A 23,237-nucleotide genomic window follows, 5' to 3' on the forward strand; every position below is an offset into this window, starting at 1 on the left:
CACGGATACATGGTGTCAATAGTGTCATCATAGACGTGCACAGTAAGCTGTTTAGGTGTTTTTAAGGAAATAAGTGCACACAAACTAGGTAAATAAATATTAACAATAATGTATTCACAAAAAATAAAAACATATTACGAGAAAAAATAACATTTCCTGCAGAAAATGGGTGTGAATCCTGAACAGCTGAAAAGAAAATTAAAAAGCATTGCTGAAAATGCATAGCCTAAATGGGGACACATGGGAAGCAGTAGTGGAGGGAGTGTCAGCAGGTATATTGATAAATCCATGACTGTCCATGGTGAAATAGAACACCTAATTGTAATCAGCATTTCTTTCCGTTCCGTCTACATACGATTCCCTTTGTATCTGTCTTGCATCTCCATACAGCCTATAGGGGCCCACTCTGAGGCCCCGCCCCCTCTGCAATGAACCATTAGCTCCGCCCTTGATGGGAACTAAACCATTTATATGCCCTACATAGTTACTAACATCAAGAGACATAGACTACGTTGTGGTTACATTACTTATGTACTGTAGCTAGCAGTGGCATCTGGTGGGTCCTGGCACTGGGTTTGCCAGAGTCACTTCTATCACACGCATGTCCTGACGGGAGGTTTCTAGGCACCAGAAAGACCCATGAGCACTTACCCCAGCCAAAATGACCCTTGAACCCGGAGGCCTTGGGATGTGACCGGAGCCACGTTTTGGCGCTAGAAATCCGGAGCTGCGTTCAAGCGTAACGGGCAGATCCGGAGGCTTTTGGAAAAAACTAGGAATAGGCCTACACTGTAATACTGTGTTCAATTCACATTCTAAAAAACAAACAGGTGCTTCACGAGTTTGAGCAATGTAGTAGGCCTATCTTAATGGATGCTATAGCCTAGTTAATATTAACTTTGAAATAATAATAACAGGAGTCATGAAGAGACAGTTGACACACGGAGAGAAGGAGAGCAATACTGTCAAGAGGCACAAACCTAAATTAAGAATACAATATTTAAGCTGACACAACCAGAACCAATGACAGGGCAGTCAGCACCACTACACAACACACTGGACTGCCACTTGGCACTGCCGCTCGATTTCTCAAGTTCACGCTCTCGAACCTGATTAAATCAAGAGCGGACAGCGCTAATTGATGGGTCACATACTGTAGGCCTACAGAGCAAGAGGATTCGGAAGTCTGAATCAGTGGCCCACTACCTTTTTTTGCACCACGGACCGGTTTCATATCGACAATATGTGTTGTTCTGCTTAAGTTATTCTTTATGATATAATATAAACCATATAATTAGGAAACGAGGCGACTTTGTAAGCGGGAGACAGGCTGTGTGCGTGCCTGTGTGGGACAGAGCGCGCTTGACAATCCTACAATCACACTCTGAGCTATAAAAGGATGTCCCATGTTTATGTAAATCAAAACACTCCCGTTTCGCCTGTCGATAGATATTACAGCTGAGCAAGTGGGCGTGGGCAGTGCAAGAGGATTCTGACATCTCTCTAAATGACTGTTTTACCTTTCCAAGTGTACTATGTGTATTAATACAGTAATGACATGATGGAACCGATCCTCCGGGAGGGCCACTAACATATCTCTACGAGCTATCTAGCTGTCTAACATTACTAAGTGGTTATGGTTATACTGTATGTATACTTGGAAAAGTAAAACAGTCATTTAGAGACTTCAGAATCCTCTTGCACTGCCAACTCGTAATTAATCACAAAAGCCTACCTCCTTATCTGGTAATCCGTTGAATCCACTTCATTTATGAGTCATTCTCGTGCTGTTTTGCAAGTTAAATCCAAGTCATGCATGTTTTCAAAGTCCCGAGTAGTGAAAGTGTAGCTCCACAGCCATGGTCTCAAACATCGGTGGCCCTCAAATAAACACAATCTAATGCCTCGTCTCGTATTCATTAGTCCGATCCACCATCCCAGCAGTCAGTCATCTGAGCTGGCGCTAGTTTTGTGACATCATTTTTCAACAAATGTTCTAGATCTCAGTTTTCCATGTTGATTGCTGCCAGTAGCTAGCTAGATAGCTAACCTGACTGTGATTGACTAGCCTCGCGTCATCAGGCCCTCCTCAGGTGATTGCTGAGAGCGGCCGGTTGCCATTCATTCTCAATGGAAGCTGGCGACAGGGCGACGGACGCCTCGGCGGCAGCGAGCGACGCGATACCAGCGATCTGAGCGTAGATTTGAAGTTGGGCAGAGTTCAGAGTTGGGCAGAGTTGGGAAGCAGCAACCAATAGCAGATCAGGTTACCTTAGAATGGCAGTAGAATACATCTTCAATAATGTGAGTGACACATGAATGACCCTTCCCCCGGCGTCTGCAGCTCTTGGCTGCCGGGGAGCTGGCGACGCGATGCACGCAACCAGAGTGACCGCTGTCGCCCTAGTCGCTCGCTGTCTGAGTCTAGAGTAAGCCACCGAGAGCAGGCATACTATACCCTACGCCCACTTATTTATTTTATTTATTTTTTTTACTCTGTTTTTATTGAAGATAAAAACACCACAAATACAAACAATACATCACTTGACAGCTTAAATGAATCAGCATCTATGAAATAATGCATACCATACATCAGAGTATCGGACCATACATATCGAGTAAAATCAAAACAGAAAAAGGAAAGGAAATAAAGTATCAAAAATAATTTGAAAATAAGTACAGCCCAATAAGTACAGAGGTATCTTCAAACATGAAGACACCTCGCCAGGGGTGACCACCTCCATTGAAAGAGGTCTGTTTTTAACTGTAGTTGGGCAGTCATAGCCTCCATCACATACACCTCCCTTCATTTTTGTTTACATTGTTCTAGCGTGGGTGGTTCTGATTTCATCCAATTCAAAGTGACAAGTTTCCTAGCAGCCATCAAAAGTATATGCAAAAGATAAATTTGGTCTTAAGTAAACATGTCCTCAGCAATCATAAATAAAGTATAAAGTGCCTAAGGTTAAGCAGCAGGTCAGTAACTAGAATTTGATCTATCTCCCTCTTTACCTCCGGCCAATAGGAGACCATCTTTGGACAGTCCCAGAATGTGTGTGAATGATCACCAATCATACCACATTCTCTCCAGCAATACTTTGCTGTGGGGGTATCTACAAATCTGTTGACAACCAAAGGTGTCCTAAAGAAATGTGTCTTTGTCTTCCAGTTGAACTCTTTCCACATATTACTACCTTTGTGACCACCAGTACACATATTTTCCCATTCTCCATCTTCAATTATAATATTTAACTCCAACTCCCATTTGTTTTTGATGTAGAGGATGTTATCCGATAAATCCTGTAATATATGTCTATAAACATGATTCTTGGTGGGTATTTGGAATCTAGTTATATTAATAAAATATGATTCAATGTTTGTTGGGGGGTTTCTGATTATATTCCAGTCTGAATGATGTGTGATGTAATGCCTAATTTGGAAATACCTAAACATGTCATTCTGTGACAACTGAAACTTCTCCTGGATATAAGAGAATGGCTGTAAACTGCCATCATAAAATAATTATCTTAAGATCTCTGTCTGCCCACCTCTTAAAGGCACTATCAGCTGTTGAGGGGAGGAATTCTAGGTTTTCAACAATTCGCATGGCCCGTGAGAGAGCAGCTTTTCCCCTAAATCTCTTCTGAACTGCAGACCACACTTTTAAAGTGTGTTTCACCCATATGTTCTGAATCCCCACTTTCTTTTGAGACTGTTGACCCATGAACATCAAACTGGATAAAGGTATTCCCTGTAGTGAACTCTGCTCTATACTAACCCATCTTGTATCTGTGTCATTGTTTATCCAGGCTATCACCGCAGTTAATTGTGCTGCCCAGAAGTAGTGCTTGAGGTTAGGAAGGATAAGCCCCCCCCTTGTCCTTCCCACGAGTCAGTGTTTTATATCTCACCCTCGGTCTCCTGTTCTGCCATATACATTTGGATATAAGCTTATCCAGCATATTGAAGGCAGATGCCAGGACCCAGATAGGCAGAGATTGGAACAAAAACAAGAGCCTGGGTAAAAGGTTCATCTTTACCGCCTCTATTCTACCCAAAAGGGATAGTGTCAGCATATCCCACCTAGTTAAATCCTCTCTAACCACCTCAAATAGCTTCTTATAATTTGCTTGATATAATTTGGTTATTTTGGGGGTGATTGTAATCCCCAAATATCTAAAACCCTGCTCTGATCGGTGAAAGGACACTATACTGTCAAGTTGGTTAGGCCATGTCCCTGAAATCATCAATGCCTCTGATTTAGTAGAATTTATCTTATCCTGACACCAGGCCGTATTCCTCCAGAGTTTTCAGAAGGGCCGGGACAGAGGATATGGGATTTTCCATAAACACTATTATATCATCCGCGTATAGACCTATCTTGTGTTGATTACCATCCTCATCTTTAATTCCCTGTATCAGGGGGTTACTCCTGATTAACTCTGCGAGAGGTTACTAAGAATACTAAGAGCAAACAGGGCTGGTGATAACGCACCCCCCTGTCTCCTTCCTCTCCCCAGCTTTAAGAATTCTGAACAATGACCATTGACTCTCACTCTTGATCTTAAAATACCCTGACCCAGTTAATGAAGGTCTGACCAAAGCCCATGCGTGATAATGTCTCCTGCAGGAATGTCCAGTCTAGTCTATCAAATGCCTTCTCGGCGTCTAAACTAACAAGCATCGATAGAGTTTTCCTGCCCGCAGCAAGTGACTGTAAATTTACGACCCTCCTTACATTATTAGTATCCTGGCGCCCTATAATAAAACCCTTTTGGTCTGGGTGTACAGGTTTCCTAAGGTGCCTCTGTATTCTGCCTGCCAGAATAGAGGTCAGGATTTTTAACTCCTGACATAGAAGGCTTATGGGCCGATACCGCATACATTGTGTGGGGTCCTTCCCTTCTTCATGGATAACAATGATGATTGCCTCTGACCAGGATTTTGGGGGGTCTACTTCATCTAATGCGTAGTTATATACCCGACACAGGACTGGAGCCAGCTCATTCACATAAACATTATAAAACTCCCCTGAGTATCCGTCGACACCCGGTGATTTATTATTCTTAAGCCTACCAATACTGTCTACTATTTCCTCTATTGTGACGGGGGAACACATCATTTCTGCGTCCTCCTGTGACAATGCGTTTAATTTAACTGAGTCAAGGAGGCGTGGTATCTTGTCTTTCTTCCCTTGTACCTCCTGGCCCTCATATCATTGTTTACAATACACAACAAAAGCTTCCGCTATTTCCTTTGACTGGGATGTAATTGTCTTAGTATCTGGATGTTTGATTTTAGGTACTGCTCAGCTATCCGTAGCTGAAAAGCCAGTAGCCTACTCACTCTATTGCCCAATTCATAGTACCTTCTTTTTACAAATCTAAGCGCTCCCTCTGCCTTATAGGGAAGTAGATCATCTATTTTTTTCTTTTTCTTTTTCAGCAGATCAAGTGTGTCTCTGTCCCTTGATACCTTGTGTTCCCTTTCAAGACTGATCATTTCAGTACTTCCAATCTCCTGGCTTCCCTTTGTTTTTTGATTCTAAAAGAAATTTGAATGATCTTTCCCCTCATCACAGCTTTAACTCCCTCCCACAAAACAGAAGGAGCGTTGGGTCAGAGGATCCTTTAGTATTGAGACATCAAGCCTCCAGTATCTGAATTGTCTATTCTGACCTAGGTTCATTTTCATTGTGACAGGGCCATGGCCTGACAATGTTATCGGTTCTATCTCACAGGCCGTTACTCTGTGTATGTCAACATACATAACATGTCTATTCGAGAGTAGCTCCCATGTACTTGAGACCTATACCCTCTTCCTCCCACCCCCTCTTCCTCCCACCCCCTCTTCCTCCCACCCCCTCTTCCTCCCACCCCTGTGCGATGCACCATACACCTGTTCCACCCATTGCCTCCTTAGCTTTAGCTCTGATTCAGACATATGGGTCTCTTGTAGCACTGCAATTGAGCACTGTAATGCCTTAAGCTGAGAGAGTATTTTTTCCTCTTAATAGGGTTATCCAATCCCTTAATGTTATAACTAACTACAGGTATACTGTCCATCTTAGTCCTTGATATCATTGCATAACCATCTAATCAAACAGAAAGGGTCAAATGTAAGGTCATATACTATGCAGGTCCCATCAGCTGTCAGGGAGTAAGTACAAAAAAGAACAGGAACTACACACACCGTTTTAGAAAAAACAAAAGAAAACAAACATTTCTGTCCTCAACTGACCTAGAATATAAGGCAGCCAGTCCCCGAGTGGAACCGGGCAGAGTGTGGCGGCAACTCTCTGGGATGAAGTCACGACGTGAAAAAGCAGCAGGTCCAATCCGCTGGGTGCACCGCCACGGCCCTAGGGCTGAGTGTGAGTCACTCGTTTCCTGATCAGATGCAGCCGCCGGTGCCACTGTCCCAAACGGCCGAATATGAATACTATCTGAGCTTGGCAAAAAGATAAACATAAGCTCCAGTTTAATATTAAACGTAAAATAATTAGCCCTCCTGAAAAACATTACCTTCGAATGTTCATCTCCGCCGAAGAGTTCAACCGTACTTCAGCGTGTCCATTAGTCACTTACAGGGAAAAAAAACCTGTCAATCTTCTGCTGATCGCAAGTTTGCGCTTCCCTCTCGGCGGTTGTCCTGTATCTCCCATGTTTGGTCAGCTCTCTCTCAAGTTTGTCTCGCTCATCAACTCGGACCTGGATTTTCAGTCTCTGAAGTACTGGGACGGCCTCCATCAGTGTCTGGAACGTCTTTTCCTCGGAGCCCACCATCATCCTCAGCCGCGCTGGATACAGGCACTTCGCTTTCACATTCTTCTTTTTCAGTTCTTTGATGACATATCTAACCTGGGCACGTTTTCTCTGCAACATAAGTCATTGTCGAAGTAGATTTTCTTGTCATCCATCCTCACTTGGCCCTGTGTCCATGCCTGTCGTAGGATTTGTTCCCTCACTGAGTAGTCGGCGAACCCAATTACTAAGGAACAAGGGGGATCATTCTCTCTCGGTTTTGGGGCAAGTGCCCTGTGGGCATGGTCGATTCTGATGTCATCTTCCTTCAATTGCAGTGATGGCAGTACGGTCGGCAGCAGCATCTTAATGAAGCTCACCATGTCCCTCCCCGCTCGTTTTCTTCGGGTATCTGATATAGGCGCAGGTTTTGTCTTCTTGCCCGGTTCTGGAGGTCTTCACATCTTCCATAAGATCCGCTTCTTGCTGTAAAATGAAGCTAATGGCTCTGCCATGGGTCGCGGCCGTCTCCTCATTGGCACCAATGCGCCCTCCTGTGTCGACGACCCTCTTCTCGAGTTTTGTCAGCTGCGCACCTAAACCACCAATTGATGCTTCGAGCCTAGTAAATGATTCCGTAGTTTGACCTTTGAATTCTTTTACATCTTCTCTCATTTGTTGAATCTCCCCCCGTATTTCTTGATTCGATTTCTCTATCGCTTGTAGGATGTCCTCCATACTTTTCTTAGAAGCCCCCCCCTGGTTATTCTGGTGTCTGCTCACTCTAACGACACAACTCATTCTCACTTTGTTACTGGGCCTTCATTTGCCAAGGTTTTGTAAAGTTATCGTTCGGGTAGGGCAACCGGTCAGCGGAGCTCCGAATTTCGTGTCTCACTCGAACATGGCGCCACCGGAAGTCCTATGCCCACTTTTAAAGGACCATACCGGTCTAAATATGATTTGATCTCCTAAAACTAGTCATCCAACTTACCGCAGTCAATTTTCCGACGCAAAGCTCACATTAAAAGATATTAGCATTTTTGCGTTTTACTTATATTTCAAAAGTTTAACTTGATGACTTTAAATAAGACATTTCAACTTTTGAAATGTAAGTAAAACGTGAAAATCCAAATATCTTTTAATGTGAGCTTTACTTTGGAAAATGGATTGCGGTAGTGTGATATATGTTGGGTGACTAGTTTTAGGAGATCATCATACAGTATTTAGACCGGTATGGTCCTTTAAGCATTTTGACAAATCACAGATTAGGTTACATCTTGACTGATGACAACATTTTTAGTGGGTTTTTTATGTGTGGGCTAATTTGATTGGTTGATTTTTCATTTGGACTTAAAGGAGAAGGCTCTTTTTCGACAACCTGGACCTTATTTACGGCATATTATAAGACGCTTGACTCACCGAGATAACTTTGGTGTAATTCAGAGGCCTGTAGAAGAAATTAAAAATCCGCGCGAGCCAAGTATATCCATGTAATTGCGGTGGACGGGGCACTGAGAATGCAGCTTCTAAAAAATTATTTTTCTACGCTACGATCGGCTTGTTGGTGCCTGGAATATTGTGTGCAATATGGCTGAATATTTATCAGATTTTGAGGATATAGAAGATGACTTAGAATATGATGGAAGCCGATCGTAGCGTAGAGAATGTGAGCCGTGAGTGTAGCCTACAGACGGAGAATAGCCAGTCTGCTCGCTGTGCGCATGCGTGCTGGAGTAAGTGGGGAAGCTTTTATTTTGTTTCTAAAGACGTTTCTAAAGATCATATTACAGAGGCATGTGAAAACCACAACAAGCCCTCGCTCTATGGAAGCACAACTAGCGATTCATAAAAATAGATTGATGAAAACAACCGTTTTGCGGCAGAACATTTTTTTTTTTAGAAGCTGCATTCTCTGTGCCCAGTCCACCGCCATTACATGGATATACTTGGCTTGCGCTGGATTTTAAATTTCTTCTACAGGCCTCCAAATTACACCAAAGTTATCTCGGTGAGTCAAACGTCTTATAATATGCCGTAAATAAGGTCCAGGTTGTCGAAAAAGAGCCTTCTCCTTTAACTTCCGTAAGCCAGAAGACTTTTACCTAGCCTACAATGTTAAGTGAATGACAAGCTAGTTAGACCGCTGTCTACGGATGGTAACGCGGACTGTTTATTTTCAGGAGGCCTGTAGTGGGTCACGGAGCACTACCAAAACAGTAAACACCGATGACAATGAAGCGATATTACGTATTTAAGTCAAAAACAGTCTGAATGTTCTTTCACTGAAAGAAGGCTCAAAATCAAGTTTTATTTGGATTTGGTATGGGTATGCCAGGCGCCACTGACGAGGCTGGCTACTGCTCCTGGCTGCCCCTGGAGGAGGATGGGAGAAATGCAGAGGACAAATTCCACCAGCGACCGCTGAAATACATGTGTTTGTGCGTTGCATGTCACGCTCACACACACATGTTGGTGTGTAATTGCCTTGTAGCCAACAAAACGATCTTCGAGATTACCAGGATCCTCCCTCTTAAGCACCTATTGTATTTTTAGTTAGCTACTCTTGCACTTTGCCTTCAGCACTAGATTATGCTCTTAGTCACTTGTTTAGACAGGAGATGCACTTGTTCTGGTGAGTAGTAGCACACTGACTACGTATGTTAAATGCAATTACTGTAAGTCGCTTTGGATAAAAGCGTGACTAATGTAATGTAAATGTAATGAGCTCCTGTGTAATTTTTAATACATGCCTTGTGCTAACTGCCATCTCCATTCCCTGCACAGGGGGGCGCTGTTTCATATTATCCGGATTGCACCGCCGGGCCCAGCGCCGGAGTAGTGACTGACCACATTCTCGCCCATGAGCTGAGTAGCCATCTCGTACTGACCGTCACGCTCCGAGACAACACACGCTCTACATGGCGCAAGCTCAACACCTACGGACGCCACGCTGAAACCCAGACCTCTCGACCCGCTCCTAGTAGCATGAGAACTGTAGAACTGATACCATCTCTGGTCGGGTCTAACACACAAGATTCTGACTGACCGACCGGCGCCGTAGTCCAAACCCGGAAGACCCGATCTGAGGGGTCAGAGTGAGGACCTTGGGGACTCAGACTCCAGAGATCCAGCCCAAGACCCTCCGAATTCGAGCCCAGATCCAAGCCCACATCCTGACCAGTCAGACGGCCCTGAGGACGAGAGGGAGGCCCTAAGAGGCGCCATGGTGGCCCCTGAGTCTTCTGGCCCCTGGAGAACCGGCCCACACTGCCGCCGCCGCCACCATCATCATCACTGTTATCTTCATCACCTGTGTTCAATGATGCTGCGGGAAGTACGGGGGCCAGGAAGGAAACGCCAGAACCTCTAAACAACCAGACACACGCGCACACACACACACACACACACACACACATCTGCAGGAATAAAGTGAAAGCAGACGGAAGAAGAGAGAAGAGAGACAGAGGGAGAAGCAGCGCTGGGTAAGTGGGCTCCTGTCTCCAGCGTTATCACCGAGGATAAATTAACCGCTTTCTCACAGCTGTGATATTGTCTCGGCAGGATAGAACGTGTCATCGCACTTCTCTCATACTCTGATAAAAATGTTTTGGTTTTCCGAACAAGATGAAAATGAGGGCGAATTGGCAGTCGAGGGAATAGGAGGAGAACGAGACAATACTGTAAGAATAGAAGGAAGGAGAAAATATTGAGAGAGAGAGAGAGAGAGAGGGAGAGAGAGAGAGAGAGAGAGAGAGAGAGAGCAGCAGCATGGAGGGAATCCAAATGAAGGAGAAACAGAACCAATCTCACCAGGGAGGCGGGGGAGGGGGGGGGAGGGGGGCGGGCAGGCCAGGGGCTGATTGATCCTGTCTCCTCGTGAAGAGGTAGTCAGAGAGAAAAATAAACAGAGGGATGAGTAGCAGAACAGAAAGAAGGGATTAGAGAAAGAGAGAGGGGGGGAGAGAGAAAGAGAGAGAGAGGGGGGGGGGGGGAGAGAAGGATTTGGCAATAATAAGTACATGGCCGGTAACGTAAACAGACCCGTGAGGAGTGGAATGAACGACAGAGAAAAAGAGAGGAGAGAGAGAGAGAAGGAGAGAGAGTCTGCAAGGGAAGGCCATTGAATTATTGAGAATAGAGGATAACTGTGTCTAGCAAAGCACACACACACACCTACACATACAACTACACACACGCACGCACGCACACACGCACACACACACACAGTGCCTTTGGTCCATGCCCGAGGCGGTCATAATGAAAGGCAGCTCAGAGGTTTGCTAGCGGAGAGAAGAGGTGCTTGTTGATATTCATGCAGGACGCTTCCCAGCGTGTTTTTAGCTTCTATCCTGACACTATACAGTACATCATGTTTTTCTCTCTATCTCACAGACAGGCAGGCACACACACGCTCACACACACACACACACACGCGCGCGCTCACAAACACACACACACCCGCATGCTTTCATTATCTCTGTCTCTCTCTCTGTAGTGCTGCCAATCGTCAGAAACAGTCTGTTAGCCACTAAAAATAACCTGCAGTGTGAGACCCGTCCAGATCCAGAGAGAACACACATTCCAGCCATTACCCTGATCCAGTCAGATCTGCTTTAACACAACAATGTGTGATGGACATGAAAAGGGAGATTATTGGCACAGATAGACCCAGCCCGACACAATCACTCAAAAAAACTGTTGTCTGTATTTACTGTTTTTGTGCGTGGCTGTAAGCCAGCGCAGCTAGTATAGCGTTGGTCGGGGGTTATCACTCCCTCCCTCACTCCCTCCCTCCCTTATTCTAACCCCAACCCACACTAGGGACTGGAAGAAGGACACCAAAACCAACCTGTCGATCTCCACTGCACAAGTAGAGTAGTGGTGAGAGCATTGGACTCCCACTCTGGAGACCGGGGTTCAAGACCCGGTGGGGATGACTTTATGTTATCATCAGTGTAACTCCTTTAGCCACTGACTGCTACCATTAATGTTATGGAAGCTGCTGCTAGTTGTTTTGAGCTCATGAGCTAACTGGCTATCCCACTCTTATTGTGCTGGATTAGCATTGGAAGCATTGGAACTGAGGTGTCCAGGCAACAAGACATATCTCAATTTATCAGACATTATTTAATGTCATTTCAATTCACAGCTATTTCAGTGGCATGACTAGCTTCCCTCCTACCAGTCCTGAACAGAAACAAGCCAGCCACGCACATAAGCCAGGCTGGACCTGGCCTGGTTCCCAACATTTAAGCACTAGCCATGTGGACCAGTCCTATCTCTCCCTCACAACTTTCAATTTCTCCACCTGGCTACCTGGCTCTCCTCCCCTCCCTCTCTCTCCTCCTTCTCTCCATCTCTCTCTCATCCCTCTCTCCATCCCTTTCTCTCTCATCCCTCCTTCTCTCATCCCTGTCGTTCATCCCTCTCTCTCCTCCTTCTCTCCATCCCTCTCCCATCCCTTTCTCTCTCATCCCTCCTTCTCTCATCCCTGTCTCTCATCCCTCTGTCGCTCATCCCTCTCTCATCCCTCTCTCTCACATCCCTCTCTCTCATCCCTGTCTGCTGGCTTCCCTCTTCCATTGTTACCATCTCTAGTTTGCTTTGCATGAATTTTTCCTGAAGCTGAAGGGCAATTTTGCATGAAGCATTGAGCCTGGGATGGACACAAACACACACACACACACACACACACACACACACACACACACACACACACACACACACACACACACACACACACACACACACACACACACACACACACACACACACACACACACTGCGCGAGGACAAACTTGCCTTTAGAGGATTTGTTTATCAAATATTCTGTCAAATCAAGTCAGGCGTTTCAGGGGACACATTTGAAAGCCTGTGGCAGAGTGAAGTGACAGAAGATATACTGAACACTAGAAACTGTCCTCGCTGTGCAGAACACACCCTGCTCTCACTAGACATAACTCACCGTGTAATCACCAGATCAACACTTTATCTGAATTCATCTGAATTCTAAATTACTGTTTAACTGATGACTCTGTCAACTACCCCCCAGCAAAGACAAATGATAATAATGATAATAATAAATAATGCCAAGCGAAGAACATACAGTAGGAATGTTGGAAAACAAGATAACCGGTCTGTACACCTGTCTTAAATATTTCCTGTGGAAATTTGGGAGCACTCTGCTGAATAATTCATATGAAATTTTGGGAGAACAACAAGCGTGAGAGAGAGAGTATGCATAAAACATGGCTGATCGCCGTATGCTTCTTGTCTGTCGTTGATCTGAATCCCAAATGCTGCCGCAGACCGCGCCGCAAACTTCACAGACCTGCGCACCACAGTGGGTTTACTCAACATATCTGGAGAACGGGTGGTGACATTTTATTCAGAGTTTAAGGAAAGGGCAGTTTGGAGCGAGTTCTAGCATTTCGTTTTTTTTCCCGTCAGGAAATCCAAGCTCGGGGGTGATTAATGGTCTCTCTCTCCTTCTCCTTCATATTCTCTCTCTCTCCCTGACTAGATACATCTACAATTCTTTCATTTTCTCTCTTCTCTCTCTTCCAACTGCCAGCGTCTAATTTCCCCTCATCTGTCCTTTACTCTCTCCAGCTCTTTCATCTCTCTCTCCCCCTCCTCCCTCCCTCTCCGCGTCTCTCCCCCCTCCATCCCTCTCTCTCTCCCTCCCTCTCTCCCTCCCTCTCCCCCCTCCCTCTCTCTCTCTCCCCCTCCCTCTCTCTCCCCCCGCCCTCCCTCTCTCTCCGTGTCTCTCCCTCTCTGAGCCTCTCCCCCCTCTCTCTCCGTGTCTCTCCCTCTCTCCCTCCTTCCTCCCTCCCTCTCTCTCCCTCCTCCCTCCCTGCATCTCTCCCTCCCTCCCTCTCCATGTCTCTCCCTCCTCCCTCCCTCCCTCTCCGCGTCTCTCCCTTCCCCCTCCCTCCCTACGTCTCTCCCTCCCTCCCTCCCCGCGTCTCTCCCTCCTCCCCACGTCTCTCCCTCCTCCCTCCCTCCCCATGTCTCTCCCTCCTCCCTCCCTCCCCGCGTCTCTCCCTCCCTCCCTCTCCGCGTCTCTCCCTCCTCCCTCCCTCCCCGCGTCTCTCCCTCCCTCCCTCTCCGCGTCTCTCCCTCCCTCCCTCTCCGCGTCTCTCTCTCCCTCCCTCTCCGCGTCTCTCCCTCCCTCCCTCTCCGCGTCTCTCTCTCCCTCCCTCTCCGCGTCTCTCCCTGCTGGAAGGATCGTCCTTGATAATGGTGACAGCCAGAGTAGACGAAAGACTGCCTGACTATTATATCTGACATGTCTGTCCTCACTCTGGCTGCATCATCACCATCATTAACATCCGCAGAACAACACACACACACACACACACACACGCTCACACACGTGCACACACTGCAGGACACACTTTCACACAAAAACTCACTGTTACGAAACCCTTTTCAAAGAACTCTTGAACAGTTTGGTAGAACCAACCTACCTACCTATCAAGTTATATACTTCCGAACGTGTAAAACTTGTCTTTCTTTCTTCCTCCCTCCATCTCTTTCTCTCTCTCTCTCTCTCAGTGACATTACCATGGCTGCCGAGAGCCTGGCGGAGCTCCGTGATTGGCTGTTCCTGCTCCTGCTGAGTCTCACCCTACTGGCTGAGATGCTGGAGCTGGCGGCCGCCGTGGAGGCGGGCGGCGAGGAGGGCGACCCCCTGTGTCCGTCCGTGTGCCGCTGCGACGAGGGCTTCGTCTACTGCAACGACCGCGGCCTGGGGGCCATCCCGCCCCTCCCCCTGGCGGCCGCCGTGCTCTACCTGCAGAGCAACCGCCTGAGCAACGCCGGGCTGCCGCCATCGCTGGAGCGCAGCGCCTCCATCCGCGTGGTGTACCTCTACGCCAACCAGCTGGACGACTTCCCGCTGCGCCTGCCGCCCTCGCTGCGCGAGCTCCACCTGCAGGACAACAACATCCGGGCGCTGCCCCGCGCCACGCTGGCGCGTTACCCGCTGCTGGAGCGCCTCCACCTGGACGACAACTCCATCTCCACCGTCAGCATCCAGGAGCGGGCGTTCTCGGGGACGCCGCGCCTCCGCCTGCTCTTCCTGTCGCGCAACCACCTGTCCAGCATCCCGGCCGGCCTGCCCGCCTCGCTGGAGGAGCTGCGTCTGGACGACAACCGCATCGCCACCGTGCCCACGCACGCCTTCCGGGGGCTGTCCGCCCTGCGCCGCCTGGTGCTGGACGGCAACCTGCTGGCCAACACGCGCATCGCCGACGACACCTTCGCCCGGCTGGCCAACCTGACGGAGCTGTCGCTGGTGCGCAACGCCCTGCAGGCTCCGCCCGTCAACCTCCCCGCCGCCCACCTGCTCCGCTTGCAGCTGCAGGATAACGGGCTGACCCACGTGCCCCGCGGAGCCCTGGACGGCATGCGGCGCCTCCAGCGGCTGGACCTGTCGGGCAACAACCTGACCACGCTGCCCCGGGGGCTTCTGAGGGACGCCGACGCCCTGGAGCTGCTCCTGGTCCGCGGGAACCCCTGGCACTGCGGCTGCAACCTGCGCTGGCTGCACGCCTGGCTGACGGCAGGGCGGGGCGCGGCGGTGGCGGTGCGCGGCCTGGTGTGCCACGGGCCAGAGGCGGCGAGGGGGAAGGCGCTCCGTGACCTGGGGGCGCTGATGGAGCAGTGCGACGGGGGGAGGGGAGGAGGAGGAGGAGGAGACGGCGCCGGTCCAGGGGGCGTGGACCTCCTCCTCCCCAGCCCCGCCGCCTCCACCCTGGCGCCCCTGCCCCCCACCCAGAGCTCGCTCTTCACCCTGCGCGCCAAACGCCCGGGTGTGGTGGCGCTGCCGCCTCCGGCGCCGGGCGGCCAGGCGACCTCCGGAGAGGCCCTGGCGTTGGCCGTCAAGCCCCTGTCGGCCGACAGCGTGCTGGTGACCTGGCTGTGCCCGCGGCCGCCGCCCTCCTCCTTCCGCCTGTCCTGGCTGCGGCTAGGCAGCGGCGCCGCGCTGGGCTCCATCACCGAGACGCTGGTGCCTGGCGAGCGCCGCCAGTACCTGCTGACCCGCCTCACGCCACGCTCGCACTACCTCATCTGCCTGCTGCCCCTCCCCCACGCCGCCCAGAGAGGGAGGGGCGACGCGGACACGCCGCCGCCCGCCTGCGCCCAGATCGAGACGGGCGACGCCTCCTCCCCAGCCGGCGGAGGAGGAGGGGACGGGGACGGGGAGGGGCATGACTTGGAGTTCGCGGCGTTCCCGTTGGCGGGCGTCATCGGCGGCGCGACGGCGCTGGTCTCCCTGCTGCTGATCTTCGGGATCTTCTGCTGGTACAGCCAGCGGGCGGCGGGCTACGAGTCCGGAGGCTCCGCCCCGCCCCCTTACGGGAGGGGCCAGCGCAGCGCCGGCATGGGCAAGCACTGTGACGACTACGTGGAGTCAGGCACCAAGAAGGACACCTCCATCCTGGAGATCAGGACCCCGGGCTTCGCCATGACGCCTGTGGCGGCCCACGCGCAGCCCCTGCAGGCCGGGCTGGAGGACGTGACCTACGTTCACACCATCTTCCCCTCTCACGCCAACAACGGGACCTACCGGGGCGGTGGGGGCGGCGGTGGACTCGGTGGACTCGCCCCCGGCCGCGGCGCCGGAAGCCTCAACGGCACCCTGGTCTCCCAGGCCGGCAACCGCGCCGGATACGGCACCAACCGGGGCTACCGGGAGGGCGGGATACCGGATATAGACTATGCCTACACGTGATTGGACGTCTGTGGAGACAGCTTCTGCGGACGCCGCCCGCCCGCCGCCCCGGACGGCCTTTTAAGGACGGGGGTAGGGGAGGGCGTGGCCTATCTATGTATCCATCTATTGATCTCGCCCGTGGTTTCCAAAGTACCCTCTGTGCCTCCACTTGTGTGTGTGTGCGTGTGTGTGTGCGTGTGTGTATCTAAGCTGACTGACAGTACGCTACCATGTAACATGCGTGTGGAGAGCCTCAAGAGGCTTATACATACAGCTTGTCCGTCACGCCGAGTCCGCGTTAGATTCTTAGTTCAGCTGTTATTATTCTCAAGATCTCCGCATCGTTCACACCTATTCTATTCTATACTCACGAAATACCGAATATACATGGTGGCTTGTTTTGAGGTGGGTGCTGTAGGCTTAGGCAGGGGAGACATTAGAAGCAGGAAGCTCGTGTGTATAGAGATAGTTCCAGTCCAGTACGGTACGAGTGACTGATGGGACATGTAGAGACGCAGGGGGTTGAAGGAAGCTGTAACCTGCAGGCCGACACCCCGTCAGGACTGACTAATAACAGAGACGTTCTACGACCTGTCTGTTCCTCTCTCCCTCTCTCTCTCCCTCTCTCTCTCTCTCTCTCCTTCTCTCCCTCTCTCTCTCCCTCCCTCTCTCTCCCTCTCCCTCTCTCTCTCCTGTCTTGCGTCCCAGTTTGGTCTCCCTTGTTCCGGGAGGGTTCTATTCTTCCGGGGGCGTTCCTCTTGGCCTGCGGAGAAGACTCTGTTCTCTCCAGAGGAGCTGCCAGCTCTGATAAGGGATCTGACAGGGACAGGAGGCTCCTCTACTGCAGCTAGCCCGCTAATGACAGAGGGAGGAGAGAGAGAGAGAGAGAGGGAGGGAGGGGGGCAGAGAACAGAGAGAGGATGGAGAGAGAGGGAAGAGCAAGGCTGAGGTTGAAAGACAGAGGGCAGCAGCAACGACCTCCAAACACTGACAGCTTCATATTAGCAGAGTTTATCAGAGTACATTCTATCTGTCACTGATGCACACAGAAGATAGCCCAGACTAAAATAAAGGTTAGTCATTTTCTAAAGGACAACTGTATTTATCTTAAAAAGGAGAACTGTCGCTGTGAGGGTGTGGAATGAAGCAAGAGTTCTATAAGAGTTCTATTCGCCCTCACATATATGCTGTACATGTAGAACATCACTATAAAAAACAACGACAGTGTTCAGCGCGTTACCCTATCATTAATTTCCCAGAATAGCAGACAACGAGTGGCATGTTGAGACAATCGTATAAAATATATAAAATCAAGTCAATCAAAGCCCCGGTAACCAAAAAGGCTGGTTTAGACACGGCAGGCTGGTTGCCATCATGCTGAGCTAAGAATGGAGATTCATCTCACAGAGATGAAAGGTAGAGAGAGGTACGAGTCCCCTCGTAGTCAGGGATGAACCGAACAGCGCGCGCGCACACACACACACGCGCACACACACACACGCACATGAACACACACATGGTACATGAACAGACACGTACACGCACAAAAGGAACACAAATCACACACACGCACACACATACGCGTACACACACACACACACACTGTGTATATAGAAAAAATACACTCACAAACACAGAAATCGTACACACACACACGGTATGTCGCACGCACAAAAGGAACACAAATCACACACACACACACACACACACACACACACACACACACACACACACGGGCAGCGTATGCATTATTAAATACAACCACATCACCTGCATTGTTGTTACGGAGTGAACAGGGCAGGACGACAGGAAGAGAGAGAGAGAGAGAGAGAGAGAGAGAGAGAGAGAGAGAGAGAGAGAGAGAGAGAGCTGGACTAGGGGGACATGGATATGACGGACAGAAGGAGAGAGAGAGAGAGAGAGAGACAGAGAGACAGGGAGACACAGAGAGAGAGAGATAGGAACAGAGGGACATGGATATGAGGGACAGAAGGAGAGAGAGAGAGAGAGAGAGAGAGAGATACTAGGGGGACATGTTCAGGGACTGTAGCTGGGCTTCACACGGCCAAATGGGGACAGGGTGGTCTTAAGCTCTAGAACGTTCTTCTCTGTCTTAGAGGGTGGTCTGAAGCTCTAGAACGTTCTTCTCTGTCTTAGAGGGTGGTCTGAAGCTCTAGAACGTTCTTCTCTGTCTTAGAGGGTGGTCTGAAGCTCTAGAACGTTCTTCTCTGTCTTAGAGGGTGGTCTGAAGCTCTAGAACGTTCTTCTCTGTCTTAGAGGGTGGTCTGAAGCTCTAGAACGTTCTTCTTCTGTCTTAGAGGGTGGTCTGAAGCTCTAGAACGTTCTTCTTCTGTCTTAGAGGGTGGTCTGAAGCTCTAGAACGTTCTTCTTCTGTCTTAGAGGGTGGTCTGAAGCTCTAGAACGTTCTTCTTCTGTCTTAGAGGGTGGTTGTAAGCTCTAGAACGTTCTTCTTCTGTCTTAGAGGGTGGTTGTAAGCTCTAGAACGTTCTTCTTCTGTCTTAGAGGGTGGTTGTAAGCTCTAGAACGTTCTTCTTCCGTCTTAGAGGGTGGTCTGAAGCTCTAGAACGTTCTTCTCTGTCTTAGAGGGTGGTCTGAAGCTCTAGAACGTTCTTCTTCTGTCTTAGAGGGTGGTCTGAAGCTCTAGAACGTTCTTCTTCTGTCTTAGAGGGTGGTCTGAAGCTCTAGAACGTTCTTCTTCTGTCTTAGAGGGTGGTCTGAAGCTCTAGAATGTTCTTCTCTGTCTTAGAGGGTGGTCTGAAGCTCTAGAACGTTCTTCTTCTGTCTTAGAGGGTGGTTGTAAGCTCTAGAACGTTCTTCTTCTGTCTTAGAGGGTGGTTGTAAGCTCTAGAACGTTCTTCTTCTGTCTTAGAGGGTGGTTGTAAGCTCTAGAACGTTCTTCTTCCGTCTTAGAGGGTGGTCTGAAGCTCTAGAATGTTCTTCTCTGTCTTAGAGGGTGGTCTGAAGCTCTAGAACGTTCTTCTCTGTCTTAGAGGATGGTTGTAAGCTCTAGAACGTTCTTCTTCTGTCTTAGAGGGTGGTCTTAAGCTCTAGAGAATGTTCTTCTTCTCTGTCTTAGAGACCCTTTCTTTACATACCGCTCGCAAAAATACACTCTTCTGTACAAAACCGAAATGTTGTAAATGTTTTCATTCCTTTGGTTGGTCTGTTTTGTTTTCTACGCAAACAAATAAAGAGGAGCTGTCTGAGTGAAATGCATCTTGGGAGTTTTTTTTAAGGGGGGGCGTGGGTGGGGGGGTTGACAGTCTGCTGAGACCATCGTGATTTCGGGAGCTCACACTGTTTGAGAGTTTAACATGTTTTTGAATGATTTTTCAAGATGCCCCTCCACATCCATTGTATGACCAAAACGGTGGTAGAGCAATTATCAGACTTTCTCAAAAGTGCTAGTTTTGTCAACGTTTTGATCTGAACCATTGTATATGATCATAAGTAACCTTAAAACAGGGCTAAACATAATTTTCCCTTTACTACTCCTTTTAACTAGGCAAAACAGAGAGAAACTTTTTGAAAATGGGTTTAAAATAGTACAATAAATACACTTGTTCCTAAAACCTACATCAACACACCGTTGTCAAATAGATTTGATCAGTGATATTCTTAATACCCTTAAGCCAAGCCAAGTGGTGTGTGTGTGTGTGTGTGTGTATGTGTTTGTGTGTCTGCATGGCCTGCTTCTCTAAGTTTGAGTGAAGACGTTCCTTCCATTTGAAGTGAGTGCTAATGCTGTGCAAGCACAAATCAACACAATGAACAGTTGGAGTGGATAAGTGTCTATCTTAGCAAACAGTATGCATCAGTGTGTGTGTGTGTGTGTGTGTGCGCGTGCATGCGTGTGTGTGTGCAATCTCTCTGTATGTGCTTCAGGGAGCTTTGTCCATGTTCTCTCAAAGCTGTTCAGTTATTTGCCCTCATTGACATAGCTCCTGTCCTTGCTCCATGGAGAACAGGAATGGGGTAATTACAACACTACAGCCTGACCTTTACAAACCCAGCTGCACTCACACAAGCCAGGCCTGCCGTTCTTCTGAATACACCAGGACACACTGAGATTGGCTCTTACACACACATACTGTACTCTCACCTCGCACACATATTATAACAATAATAGTAATAATAATAATAATAACATCCATCCATCTTCATCCGCTTATCCGGGGTCGGGTCGCGGAGGCAGCAGCTCCAGCAGGGAGCCCCAGACATCCCTTTCCCTAGCAGCATCAACCAGCTCTGCCTGGGGGATCTTTAGCCGCTCACAGGCCAGTGCGGAGATGTAGTCCCGCCACCTAGTCCTGGGTCTACCCCGCGGCCTCCTCCCAGCCGGACACGCCTGGAACACCTCCCTAGGGAGGCGCCCAGGAGGCATTCTCACTAGATGCCCGAACCACCTCAACTGGCTCCTTTCGACGCAAAGGAGCAGCGGCTCTACTCCGAGTCTCTCCCGGATGACTGAACTTCTCACCCGATCTCTCAGGGAGACCCCAGCCACCCTCCGGAGAAAACTCATTTCGGCCGCTTGTATCCGTAATAATAACAAAAATACAATAATAATAATCAGCATAACAATTGTTATTATGATTATTGCAATTGTTATTATTATTATTATTATTATTATAACCATTTCTGTAGTGCTATTCAATCATGTATTGCACAAGGCTCCTTATAACAATCTGAACCATGAACAGAATCCTAGATATTATGGTACAATTTAGAGAGATACAACATACAATATATAAAAAAATACAGGATTACAGAATGGATAATAATAACAGCGCTGTGCAAAAAAGAAAATCAAACGAAATAAATGTATATATATATATTTTGCTTAGTGTAACATCAATTTGCCTGCATCTGCGAGCGTTTGGTCACTAAGAAGGGTGTTAGGTGCGCTCCATAGCATTCTTACAACTTCATCTTACCGAAAGATCATCTTAGGCTAAGAAGCAATCTGGGAAACCCGTTTGCTTCTTACGGGAGACCTAAGAAGGATCTTAAGAAGCACTCAGCGCTAAGTTCTTCTTAAATGAATCTGGGAAACGCGGCCAAGGCTAATAATATCAGAGGCCAGCGGCCAGTTGCAAAACACATCTTAAGTTTTCCCCTTAAGTATGACCCTTAAGGGTTAATTTCCCCTTAGTTAAGGGAATTACTTAAGGGTGTTGCACAGAATCCCTTACAAGTTTTTTTTTAGCTAAGGAGCTAAGGAGAAACGTTAAGGATTTTCATACAAGGAAAGAGATTTTACATCAGTAAAATTGTAGTTTCCATGGTGACCATTGGTTTGCTTGCACCTGACCGGCTATCTGTCACAACACTACACTGGAACGTCCTGCGACGCTGTGAGGAAAAAAATGGACTGTCGATCAAATGTGTAATGAAATATCAGTCGCTCCTCACTAAGAGTGTCTAGTGGGTTCTCCCTGTCGCGGAACACTCTTCTTGGGACGCGATTTCCATCGTTTATGTTCATAAACGCAGCCATGTGACTTAGCTAAGGTTGGGGTAGAGGTTCCTTGTGTTTTTTCCCTTATTTTGCTTGCTAAGGTCTTTTGTGCAACACCTTAACGGTATTAAGGACTTTAAGGGACTCCTTAAGTATTAGACCGAGATAAGTATAAAACCTTAAATATTTGAGGGACATCTTAAGGAAACAATAAGGGGAATACTTAAGGGTGTTTTGAAACATATTTTATTTTAAAGAAACCTTAAGTCAGAACTTAAGGGAAATATTAACTTAAGGTATTTTGTGAGACCGGCCTGAGATCTTTCCCCCAATGCTCAATGCTAGTGTTGTTGACCATACAGTATATATATGCACACACAGACGCAAGAAAAAACACGCAACACACACACACCCATCCTTCAGAAAGTCAAGAAGTATAAACCAGACTCTTATTTTGAAGGGAAGAGGGAAAGCAACCATATGCACCGCACTCTTATTTTGAAGGGAGGAGAGGAAACAGACATTTAGGGAGAATTCCCTTTGACCCCGAGATGTCTACATCTGATCTTTAGATCAATTTTATTAATTAAGTTCATGTTTATTTGTAATTTGTACAAGATTTGGGTACCATGTACAATGATATAGGTCTACTGAAGCCACCTCACGGCTGGGCCAGCTCTGAGTGATTCATACTGTACTGTACCCTGGGTTCCCACTCTTAAGTCAATTATCATATTCCCTGACTTTTCCCTAACTGTCAGTGACTAAAGAGCTGAATTTCTGACCTGTGATGAACGGGAGGAAGAAAGACCAGCAGGAAGGGGATAAATGGGGCCTGAAAAATCAAGTAACCATAGCAACTACACCCAATCCGGGTGACGCATGAAATAACCGGATAAAGACGAATATGTTTTGATGAACGGCAACTGAATGTAAACATGCTACAAACAAAATCCCATGATATTCCATGACATGGCCCAGAAAATTATCAAATCCCCCTGACTTTCCATAGAATAGACTTTTTAAAATTCCATGATATTCCAGAAATTCCATGACCCGTGGGTACCCAGTGTACCTCACCATGGTTTCCTTCTCTACAACTGCACTTAAGCGCATACTGGTAATTACGCTGGCCTTAACACCAGCCACTCTCCCGTAGCTTGGATAATGGAAAAAACAAGATAAGTGGATAATAGGCGCTCTGAATAGACAGAACATCCATCAGTTTCTCGACACCTCAAGTTTCTCGTGAGATACATCAAACAGGGTACTATGAGCCGAGGGA

The 23,237-nt window shown here is 48.2% G+C and overlaps 2 protein-coding genes across 2 annotated transcripts in view; one reads left to right on the forward strand and one right to left on the reverse strand.

Moving 5' to 3' along the window:
• Nucleotides 1–23,237, reverse strand: part of macrod1 (mono-ADP ribosylhydrolase 1) — a 99,264-nt gene that overhangs the window by 48,732 nt on the left and 27,295 nt on the right. The gene's annotated exons all lie outside the window — the stretch shown is intronic.
• On the forward strand, nucleotides 10,128–16,488 carry flrt1b (fibronectin leucine rich transmembrane protein 1b; the record flags this gene model as incomplete). Its single annotated transcript, XM_084449145.1, has 2 exons — nucleotides 10,128–10,228; nucleotides 14,307–16,488. The coding sequence occupies exon 2, from the start codon at nucleotides 14,317–14,319 to the stop codon at nucleotides 16,486–16,488; it is 2,172 nt and encodes a 723-aa protein (XP_084305271.1). The 5' UTR covers nucleotides 10,128–10,228; nucleotides 14,307–14,316.

The sequence above is a fragment of the Borostomias antarcticus genome (genome assembly GCF_949987555.1).
Source record: "Borostomias antarcticus genome assembly, chromosome: 14".
NCBI classification, from domain to species: Eukaryota; Metazoa; Chordata; class Actinopteri; order Stomiiformes; family Stomiidae; genus Borostomias; species Borostomias antarcticus.